This window comes from Pristiophorus japonicus, chromosome 1 (genome assembly GCF_044704955.1).
Source record: "Pristiophorus japonicus isolate sPriJap1 chromosome 1, sPriJap1.hap1, whole genome shotgun sequence".
Lineage (NCBI taxonomy): Eukaryota > Metazoa > Chordata > Chondrichthyes > Pristiophoridae > Pristiophorus > Pristiophorus japonicus.
The window spans coordinates 151,946,242-151,958,283 of record NC_091977.1 but is presented as its reverse complement, the minus strand read 5'-3'; the positions used below and the strand labels follow the sequence as shown (position 1 = coordinate 151,958,283).

The following is a 12,042-nucleotide window of genomic DNA, read 5'->3' as shown; positions in this document are numbered from 1 at the left end:
AGTCACTGGTCGGCGTAGTTTATAGGCCCCCAAATAATAACTTCATGGTGGGGCGGGCAATAATCAAGGGAATAATGGAGGCATGTGAAAAAGGAACGGCAGTAGTTATGGGGGATTTTAACCTACATATCGATTGGTCAAATCAAATCGCAGGGGATAGCCTGGAGGAGGAATTCATAGAATGCATACGGGATTGTTTCTTAGAACAGTATGTAACAGAGCCTACAAGGGAGCAAGCCATTTTGGATCTGGTCCTGTGTAACGAGACAGGAAAAATAAACGATCTCCTCGTAAAAGATCCTCTCGGAATGAGTGATCACAATATGGTTGAATTTGTAATACAGATTGAGGATGAGGAAGTTGTGCCAGAAACGAGCGTACTATGCTTAAACAAAGGGGACTACAGTGGGATGAGGGCAGAGTTGGCTAAAGTAGACTGGAAACAAGGACTAAACGGTGGCACAATTGAGGAACAGTGGAGGACTTTTAAGGAGCTCTTTCATAATGCGCAACAAAAATATATTCCAGTGAAAAAGAAGGGCGGCAAGAGAAGAGATAACCAGCCGTGGATAACCAAGGAAATAAAAAAGTATCAAATCAAAGACCAATGCGTATAAGGTGGCCAAGGTTAGTGGGAAACTAGAGGATTGGGAAGATTTTAAGCAACAGCAAAGAATGACTAAAAAAGCAATAAAGAAAGGGAAGATAGATTACGAAGGTAAACTTGCGCAAAACATAAAAACAGATAGTAAAAGCTTTTACAGATGTATAAAACGGAAAAGAGTGACTAAAGTAAATGTTGGTCCCTTAGAAGATGAAAAGGGGGATTTAATAATGGGAAATGTGGAAATGGCTGAGACCTTAAACAATTATTTTGCTTCCGTCTTCACAGTGGAAGATACAAAAACCATGCCAAAAATTGCTGGTCATAGGAATGTGGGAAGGGAGGACCTTGAGATGATCACTCACTAGGGAGGTAGTGCTGGACAGACTAATGGGACTGAAGGTAGACCAAGTCCCCTGGTCCTGATGAAATGCATCCCAGGGTATTAAAAGAGATGGCGGAAGTTATAGCAGATGCATTTGTTATAATCTACCAAAATTCTCTGGACTCTGGGGAGGTACCAGCGGATTGGAGAGCAGCTAATGTAACGCCTCTGTTTAAAAAAGGGGGCAAGCAAAAGGCAGGTAACTATAGGCCGGTTAGTTGAACATCTGTAGTGGGGAAAATGCTTGAAACTATCATTAAGGAAGAAATAGCGGGACATCTGGATAGGAATAGTGCAATCAAGCAGACGCAGCATGTATTCATGAAGGGGAAATCATGTTTCACTAACTTACTGGAATTCTTTGAGGATATAACGAGCATGGTGGATAGAGGTGTACCGATGGATGTGGCGTATTTAGATTTCCAAAAGGCATTCGATAAGGTGTCACACAAAAGGTTACTGCAGAAGATAAAGGTACGCGGAGTCAGAGGAAATGTATTAGCATGGATAGAGAATTGGCTGGCGAACAGAAAGCAGAGAGTCGGGATAAATGGGTCCTTTTCGGGTTGGAAATCGGTGGTTAGTGGTGTGCCACAGGGATCAGTGCTGGGACCACAACTGTTTACAATATACATAGATGACCTAGAGGAGGGGACAGAGTGTAGTGCAACAAAATTTGCAGATGACACTAAGATTAGTGGGAAAGCGGCTTGTGTAGAGGACTCAGAAAGGCTACAAGGAGATTTGGATAGGTTAAGCGAATGGGCTAAGGTTTGGCAGATGGAATACAATGTCGGAAAGTGTGAGGTGATCCACCTTGGGGGGAAAAAAACACAGTAAAAGGGAATATTATTTGAATGGGGAGAAATTACAACATGCTGTGGTGCAGAGGGACCTGGGGGTCCTTGTGCATGAATCCCAAAAGGTTAGTTTGCAGGTGCAGCAGGTAATCAGGAAGGTAAATGGAATGTTGGCCTTCATTGCGAAAGGGATGGAGTACAAAAGCAGGGAGGTGTTGCTGCAACTGTATAAGGTATTGGTAAGGCCGCACCTGGAGTACTGCGTGCAGTTTTGGTCACCTTACTTAAGGAAGGATATACTAGCTTTCGAAGGGGTACAGAGACGATTCACTAGGCTGATTCGAGAAATGAGGGGATTACCTTATGATAAATTGAGTAGACTGGGTCTTTACTCCTTGGAGTTCAGAAGGATGAGGGGTGATCTTATAGAAACATTTAAAATCATGAAAGGGATAGACAAGATAGAGGCAGAGAGGTTGTTTCCATTGGTGGGGGAGACTAGAACTAGGGGGCACAGCCTCAAAATACGGAGGAGCCAATTTAAAACCGAGTTGAGAAAGAATTTCTTCTCCCAGAGGGTTGTGAATCACTGGAATTCTCTGTCCAAGGAAGCAGTTGAGGCTAGCTCATTGAATGTATTCAAGTCACAGATAGATAGATTTTTAAGCAATAAGGGAATTAAGGGTTACGGGGAGCGGGCGGGTAAGTGGAGCTGAGTCCACGGCCAGATCAGCCATGATCTTGTTGAATGGCGGAGCAGGCTCGAGGGGCTAGATGGCCTACTCCTGTTCCTAATTCTTATGTTCTTATGTTCTAAGAACTCATTTTTAGAGTTGAAGCAAGTCTTCCTCGGTTCCGAGGGACTCTCGATGATGATGATGATATGAAAATAACATGCCTTAGGGAAAAAAGTTAAATCAGTTGTTATTACTCTGCCTTCTGTGCACATATATTGTTTTGTACACATCCCACTGATGGCTTACAATATGTGGTCTTGTTCATTTATTCATAGTTTCAATGTTGTAAATTGCTTACTACCTAAATTTCAATTAAATGTTTACTTTATTTTTGAATGTTTGTCTAATACCTTTATCATAAGCCATACTTTCATTATCCATAAGTTATTTGAGAACTCGGGGATAATTTTAATTGGTTAGAATGATATATCAAACTAAAGGTGCCATCATATATTTTAGTAAAACTTATCTTGATGGCCATTTTAAAATCACAATGTTCTGATCATTCATCTATTTTGTTTGGCTGATCTACAGAAAAGGAACAAACCCAAGGAACCACCTAAAGTGCCCAAATCTGTTCCCTTCTTCATTCCAACTGTTCCTGGCCTAGTGCCTCACTTTGCTGCTGCAGAACAACAAACTGCGGAGGGCCAGGTAGGAGGGAAACAAAGAGTGTTTGATATATGTCTATGGTGATATCATTATTCAAGACAGGCAAAGACCTGGTGTTTGAGCCTTTTGCAAGCTTTTGACATTTATGCTCTTCTATGCAATTTGATTTTCTTGGTTTGAAAATGTTACAGTTGTGGAAGAGATGTCAGAAGTAAAATTATCAAGTGGCACTTAAAATCTGTTGCTTAAAAATATACACCCAGTTGGTTCTGGCATCACTAGATCCATCTTAATTTCATCATAACAAAAGGAAAACAAGATTTTTCCTTTAGAAATTGCAGCAAAAATGTAATTTATTTGGATTAATAATACAGATATTGGGCTCAAGTTTCTGCCTGAGTTGCTCCTATTTTTTTTGGAGCAATTGGTTTAGAATGGAGCATCTTAGAAATTGCAATTCTCGCCATTTAGTTTGCTCCAGTTCTAGTGAGTTAGAATAGTTCCATTTTAGAACAGACTTTTTTTTTTATTTAAAGGGGCATGTCCAGCCACTTACGCCTGTTTTGCAAGTTTCGACAGCAAAAACTTACTCCATTCTAAGTTAGTTTGGAGTAAGTGTAGATTTTTGTACGCTCAGAAAAACCTTGCCCACACTTTGGCCCCAAGTTTCCACACGCGGCAAAACAGGCACCCCTCCGAGCTGGGCGCCCGTTTTTCGCGCCGAAAACGGCGCCTGAAAAAAAACGTGCTATTCTCGAGCGCTTTGCAGCTCGATGTCAGCTTGGCGCGGAGCCTACCACTCGGGCTGATTTTGTAAGTAGGAGGGGGCAGGTACCATTTAAATGAGTTTTTTTTGTGCCGGCAACCCTGCGCGTGCGCGTTGGAGCGTTCGCGCATGCACAGTGTGAAGGAAACATTGGCACTCGGCCATTTTTGTAGTTCTTTGTAGCTGTTCAATTTTTAACATTTTTTAATAAAACCACATTGCCCTTCCATGATCAGCACTGAGGCTTCTTGCAGCAATGAGAAGGCTACAGGAAGCCTCAGAAGTTGAGGCAGCCGTTTCCCGACGGGCCCGACCGACGGCAGGGGGGGGCCTCCGCCCCCGCCCCGCCGTCGGGAATGGCTGCCTCAACTTCTGAGGCTTCCTGCAGCCTTCTCACTGCCTCCCCCCTGCTGCCTCCCCCCCCCCCCCCCGCCGTCGGGAACGGCTGCCTCCCCCCGCTGCTGTCGGTCGGGCCCTTACTGCCTTCCCTACCCTGCCGTCGGGAACGGCTGCCCCAACTTGTGAGGCTTCCTGCAGCCTTCTCCCTGCCTGAAGCACTTTCACACAGGTAGGAACATGGTTTATTTAATCTTTTCTTTGCTTATAAATTTTTATTCAGGTTGGAATTATTTGTATAATATTTGTATAAGTATAACTAAGGATTTATTGTAGAATTTAATGACTTCCCTCCCCCCCCCCCCCCCCCCCCCCCCCCCACCTCGTTCCCGACGCCTAATTTGTAACCTGCGCCTGATTTTTTAATGTGTAGACAAGGTTTTTTCAGGCCTACAAAAATCTTCGCTTGCTCCATTCTAAGTTAGTTTGGAGTACGTTTTCACTGTGGAAACTTTCAAATCAGGCGTCAGTGGCCGGACACGCCCCCTTTTTGAAAAAAAAATTCTGTTCAAAAGTGAAACTGTTCTACCTGACTAGAACTGCAGAAAACTTAAATGTGGAGAATTGCGATTTCTAAGATACTCCATTCTCCACCAGTTGCTCCTAAAAATCAGGAGCAAATCATGTGGAAACTTGGGGCCTATAAATTAGGCGATGGGGGCGGTGGGGGGGGGGGGGGGGGCGGGGCGCAGTTTACAAACATTAAACACTTCATTTTTACAAATAAAAAGCCATCATCAATAATAAATTATAAATAAATCAATAAATCAACCAATAAATCAAATTTTAAAAAAAGTTTTAAAAAAAATAATAAAAAATCAATCAATAAATAAAAAAAATTAAGTTTCTACTCACCTACTGCAGCACCGGGAGCCCTCCAACAGCCTGCTGGGACGGAACCCCCCAGGAGATGCCGGTCAGGTGGGCCCCGCCGCCGCCCAGGACTTCGGGCGGGCCCCGCCAACGCCGCTTCGGGCGTGGCCCGCACCCAGCAGATGATCGCCGCCCAGGACTGTTTGAGTTCTCATCACTGCTTTCTGTGTGGCTGGAATCTAGGGCTACTGGCTCCACAAGTTCCTTAGTCAGACACTCATTGTCCTCTTTCACAATTTCACGGGAGGCTTCTACAACTATGCTCGTGCTCCCTTCTGAGGAACTCTTGACAAGAATTCAGGGAATCTTGAAACAATTGTGGGTGGTGTCTGAAGACCGAAAGCCAGAATCAGGAAATTTTTGCAATGATCACTCCAAGTGAGTATCTTGTCTGGAAGGGCGGGGGGACGGGGGTTAGGTGGCTATTTAAGAGAAAGGATTGTGTTGTGAATTCAGAAGGATGTTGTGGGAGCGTGGATTCTTTTGTGTCAGAGTGCAGTACTACATTCAGTCTCTGGGTCATGGATATCTGCCACTCCTGGAGGCTCTGAACTTGATTCCATAAAAACTTTACAGCTTCATCCTGCACCTAGAAGATGCCAGGCCACCGAGGACTTAGGGCGGGGCCCGCCCCCCCCCCAGCGAGATGCCGGGCGGACAGGCACAAAAGAATCCACGCTCCCACAACATCCTTCTGAATGCACAACACAATCCTTTCTCTTAAATAGCCATCGAACCCCGCCCTTCCAGACAAGATACTCACTTGGAGTGATCATTGCAAAAATTTCGATCATTGCGGGCCTTGCCAACGACGACGGCGCCACTTCGGGCGGGGCCTGCACCCAGAAGATGCCGGGCCGCTGCCAAGGACTTTGGGCGGGACCCGCCCCCCAGCGAGATGCCGGGCAGACGGGCCCTGCCGATGACGACAACGCCACTTAGGGTGGGGCCCGCACCCAGAAGATGCCCGGCTGCCGCTGAGGACTTCGAGCGAGGCCCGCCCACAGCGAGATGCTGGGCGGGCCCCGCCGACGACAAGGTAAGGGCTGTCAGGCCACTCGGCCCGAGTTAAGGGCGACGTCCCTTCGGCCAGGGATAGGGTCGTCTCCTGGAGACAGGACGCGCTGGAAGGGCCAGGAGCCACTGCGCACACGCACATCCTCCACTGTGCACGCACGCAGCTGCCAGCACTGTTTTTGGCGCAGGGCTGTAGCTCCGCCCCCAGCAGCTCCTGCCGCGCCGAGCTGGAAACAGGCCTACAGATATCAGAGAATCGCGAGGTAAGTATTTAGTGCTTTTTCAGTTCTACAAATTAAGCGGGCCTCTCCGATGTGTGCCGTACTAGCGGTGGTCTGAAACTTGAGCCCATTGAGTGTATCTGATGCACTGTGATGGAGGATTGTTTAAATATTAATGTAATCTGGATTATAACATTCTCTACATAGATTCAGAAATTAATAAGTATCAGAACCATTGTGGCATTTTGTGTTCTAAATCTTTTTTCCAAAATGTACAAATAAATTTAGGATATTTTCTAGATTGGAATTCAGTTCTGTAATATTGAAAAATATATATGTACGATGCAAAGGAAGTTCTGAAATCAGAGTAAAGAATGTGAAATCTTCTTCAATTCTACTAAATCTTTTTATCTTATTCTCAGTCCAAAGTGGTAAACCTGGGCATATTGGCACAAAAAACAGAATTGTACATGCAGCTGGAGGGTGCTCTAAACACCAGTAATTGTAAGTAACTTGTAGCTGATGTTTTTTCTTAAATTGAATGTGCTTGGTGTATCCCTTTTATTGATTAAAAGTATATTGTCAGTATTCTACACTTCTAACATTGGGCTATGCCATGTAAGAATAGTAAGTTAGTGGTCTTCAAGAAGACCAAATCAACATGAAACAATTAGATTCTTATGAGTACCATCTTTTTCCAATGTTGTGAGCATATATAGAAATCTTAGCAAAGAAGCATAGATCTCATGTTTTTAATAAGTTACTCTGTTTTGCCAACTTGGTTCTCTACATTATGTTGTGGCTGTGAAAGTGACATATTCCCTAACTTCTGCCTGTGTTAGCCACAAAAAAGCAGTTGGAAAGGACATGGAGGTTGTGCAGGAATCCATTTTCCACAGCTTTTCTTTCCTGCATGGGAAAGTTCCTTGCTACTACTTGGCATCTGCTACAAATGACCAAGCTAGAATTGTGTATTTCTGATGTATGGGGATCATATGGCTTTTATACTGTTACTGATTTGTTAAGAGCTCAACCTTACACTACTATACAGATAACATAGATAAAAATAAAGATGCAGCGCATATTGTTCTTAGATTCTCTATATATTGTGGGAATAAAGCCTTGTTTGATTTCTTCTGGATAAACCATGTGTTTAGCATACATATGAAACTGATGAGGTAGATGAATGGGATGGTCTTTTTCTCCCATATGATATAAAGCCCCAGCATCTGCACCATTGCATCAGTTTGTTTCCCTTCAACTGATGTTGCTCCTCACACCTCTTGCCACTGCATTGCATCTCTCCAGAAGAGTAGGGCAATTGACAAAGTCATTGCAGTTTCACACTTTGCAAGTAGTTTCTGTTTCTAGACAGTAGCTTTTTCTGGTTTTATCCTGAAAATAGGGTTGGTTGGAGAACCTCCCAAAAAATATATTTATTAGGGCACACAAACAAATCAAGGAAAATAAAATCAATGGGCTCAATTTTCCCCAAAGCATTTTTTTGGCCTACTTGAAGAGTTACGCCCAATTTTTTGGGGGGGGTGCCTAAGTATGCCAAAAAAATATTCCCTGTTGGATTTTTTCATTTTTGGCGTGGCATAATCCAACCTTTAGTTTTGGCGGTGGAGCCTTGATCTGCGCCAAAAAGATCAGGCTGCCATGGTAACAAGGCACACAATGCGTGCTGAGGCTGCAAAATGAAGCATACGAACAACTCCCAACACATTAAAAGAATTGACAAACACATAGCAGCAACTTACCTCCAACCCTACCTGAATACTGCAGAGAGTTGTTGATGCCAGTTCATTGGATATATTCAAGAGGGAGTTAGATATGGCCCTTGCGGCTAAATGGATCAAGGGGTATGGAGAGAAAGCAGGAAAGGGGTACTGAGGGAATGATCAGCCATGATCTTATTGAATGGTGGTGCAGGCTCGAAGGGCTGAATGGCCTGCTCCTGCACCTATTTTCTATGTTTCTATGAATGGCTTGCCGGTCCGGTCCCCATTCTCCTGATCTGGTCCCATTCTCAGCCCCGGACACACACACATTCTGTCTGTCTGTCTGAACCGGGGACCGAGAATGGGACCGGACAGCCATCGAGCGGGGTTGGAGGTAAGTTGCTGCTATGTGTTTTTCAATTCTTTCTGTGTCCAGGCACCTGCTGTGCTGATTTCCTTAACTCTCCAGAAGGTTTTTCTGCAGAGGCCACATATGCTGGCCTAAGCACAACTGGAGTAACTCTCAGCTGGCCAAAATTCCCTAACTGGCCATAATTGGTGTAGGTGGCTGGTTACGCCCCCTTTAGCTGAAAAAAAAACTGACCTAAAAAAATCGTAACTAACTGAGTTACACTGGTGCAAATTGATTGGGGAAACTGTGGTTTTTCAACTTGGGCCAAAAAGAGCAGCTTGCTCAAAAAAAACGGCACAAATCACTGGGGAAAATTGAGCCCAATACTAGTGGCTTGTTTAAGGGTTCAGCTGCGAGCAGTGCTCTTTCAAAGGCTTAGGATAATGACCATTAACTGTACTCTTCAGACAGCCATATAGAGTTGTGAAAGAGCAAGCAAAATATCCAAGAGCCCCCAAAAAGGGTTTATGTGAGACAATTTGAATTTTAGCACTCACCGCACCCCCCCGCTCCTACCTTAAGCTGACTCCAAGTCATAGTCAACATCTTCACTGAGGCGTACGAAAGCATGGGCCTTAAACTAAACATCCGTAAGACACACAGTACTGCGCCCGCCCCCCCCCCCCAGTCATCAAGATCCACAGCGTGGCCCTGGACAACATGGACCACTTTCCATACCTCGGGAGCCTGTTATCAGTAAGGGCAGACATCGACGGCGAGGTCGCCTGAGAAAGAGTGTTCAAAGATCAGGCCCTCAAATCTGCCACCAAGTTCATAGTCTACAGGGCTGTAGTGATACCCGCCCTCCTGTATGGCTCAGAAACGTGGACCATATACAATAGACACCTCAAATCGCTGAAGATATATCACCAACGATGTCTCCGCAAGATCCTGCAAATCCCTTGGGAGGACAGACGCACCAACGTTAGCGTCCTCGATCAGGCCAACATCCCCAGCATCAAAGCACTGACCACACTCAACCAGCTCCATTGGGCGGGCCACATTGTTCACATGCCTGACACAAGACTCCCAAAGCAAGTGCTCTACTCTGAACTCCTACACGGCAAGCAAACCCAAGGTGGGCAGAGGAAATGTTTCAAGGACACCCTCAAAGCCTCCTTGATAAAATGTAACATTCCCACCGACACCTGGGAGTCCCTGGCCAAAGACCGCCCTAAGTGGATGAAGTGCATCCGGGAGGGCACTGAGCATTTCGAGTCTCGTCGCCGAGAGCATGCAGAAAACGAGCGCAGGCAGTGGAAGGAGCGTGTGGCAAACCAGTCCCAACCACCACCCTTTCCTTCAATGACTATCTGTCCCACCTGTGACAGAGACTGTAATTCCCGTATTGGACTGTTCAGTCACCTAAGAACTCACTTTTAGAGTGGAAACAAGTCGTCTTCAATTTTGAGGGACTGCCTATGATGATGATTTCACTAATTATTAATTTCTTGGTCTATTCTTTTAAAATCCAATATTTTTATGTTCCTCTCATTTTTCTTTAGTTCTCAAGCATTTCAATGTCAATGCTATTTATGATCTCTGGATTCTTTCTCTTTCCACCCCCACCCCACAACACACTAATTTTGATGAATATTTTTTCTGCTATTGACCTCTCTCTCTTAAATTGCTATTCCTCCACGTGTTTTGTTATGTATTGTCTTCTGTATTCTGCCCTGGTATTTTGATCTCCTAGTCGATGTCCCATTCTAATTACATCTCTATTCTATTGATCTTTCATTTTTCCATCAACACATTTCCAATTCTATTCCTGGTTCATCTTTGGTTCAGTGTAATGCTGGTGGTGCCCATATTTTCTTTAGCTTCATATATTTAATTCTTAATCTTCATTAGGTAAGTATAAAAGCATTTAAAGTTATCCTTCAAAGGCCTGGGTGCCGATATTGCCCCTTTTTTGCGCCACAGGTAGGCGCTAACGGGGTACAATTGCCTTTTCACCCGCAGGTGGCGGCTGGGGCGATTTGGATTTTATGATTTGCGCCCCGGGCCAGCGTGCACCTGCCGATTACATCATCATCATCATGCACGCTGACCCCTCACGGCCCCACGGGGGAAATTGCCCCGCGGGACATGAGGCTGGCACAGGCGCTGACGTCCGTCCGGGATGCCCCATAAAGGTGGGGGGGGGGGGCGCGCGTGTGCGCCCCCAGACGGCATTTTTTTGTGGATGGCCAATTTTTCCATCGGCTATGGCAATGGCAACCCACATCTCAACGTGGCCGCCATCATGCAGCCCGGCAATTCTCTTTGCGTGCGGGCCACTGGCCCAATTGAGATTGTCCCTGGTGGCCACCAAAGAGCCTTGCAGAGTCCGCAGAGGCCTTCTCTTTAAATGAAGGGGAGGGGCATTGTGGCACAGCACTGACTCCTCGGGAGCACCCCTCCAACGAGGTGGAGCGCCTACGACAGCGCTCTGCCTTGAGGACAATTCCACGCTGGGCGTTAACTGATCTGGGCCCAGAAGGATACCGTCTCCGGATAGGCTGCGGGGCAATTTCGGCCCTTTTATCTTTTTAAACCTCCACATATATTTGCTTTTCTATCATTCTCTGAACATTATTATTTACTCCTGTCTCCCATGACCATCAATAACTATTTGGTCATGCGTGGGTCCGAAAGTATTAGCTCGCCATGTAAAAAATACATGAGACATTGGGAAAATAGGAGAAACAATAAATAAAATTCTCCTTAGTTCCACATTCTCCACACACCATAGGATTGAAGCCCAAGTTTTTAGAAAAACCAAGTGCAGAGCACAGACATGAAAACATACATTGTTACGATATTGCAGGTAAGCATTGGATGTGATCCTCTAACATTTCAAGACTTGCACCATTAGGCCCGTTCACATTTCCCCAGCTAAAAGCTGTTTTCTCCTTGTATTGGACCTTTCTTAACCCAAGTTTCATAGAAACATAGAAACATAGAAAATAGGTGCAGGAGCAGGCCATTCAGCCCTTCTAGCCTGCACCGCCATTCAATGAGTTCATGGCTGAACATGAAACTTCAGTACCCCCTTCCTGCTTTCTCGCCATAACCCTTGATCCCCCGAGTAGTAAGGACTTCATCTAACTCCCTTTTGAATATATTTAGTGAATTGGCCTCAACTACTTTCTGTGGTAGAGAATTCCACAGGTTCACCACTCTCTGGGTGAAGAAGTTTCTCCTCATCTCGGTCCTAAATGGCTTACCCCTTATCCTCAGACTGTGACCCCTGGTTCTGGACTTCCCCAACATTGGGAACATTCTTTCTGCATCTAACCTGTCTAAACCCGTCAGAATTTTAAACGTTTCTATGAGGTCCCCTCTCATTCTTCTGAACTCCAGTGAATACAAGCCCAATTGATCCAATCTTTCTTGATAGGTCAGTCCCGCCATCCCGGGAATCAGTCTGGTGAACCTTCGCTGCACTCCCTCAATAGCAAGAATGTCCTTCCTCAAGTTAGGAGACCAAAACTGTACACAATACTCCAG

General features: G+C 45.2%; 1 protein-coding gene across 3 annotated transcripts in view; it reads left to right on the top strand.

Moving 5' to 3' along the window:
* Positions 1–12,042, top strand: part of wdr36 (WD repeat domain 36) — a 176,769-nt gene that overhangs the window by 140,434 nt on the left and 24,293 nt on the right. For all 3 annotated transcript variants that reach the window (XM_070883956.1, XM_070883949.1, XM_070883962.1), the window contains 2 exons: positions 3,061–3,180; positions 6,834–6,915. In XM_070883956.1, the coding sequence (XP_070740057.1) occupies positions 3,061–3,180; positions 6,834–6,915 (202 nt within the window). The remainder of the gene's footprint in view (positions 1–3,060; positions 3,181–6,833; positions 6,916–12,042) is intronic.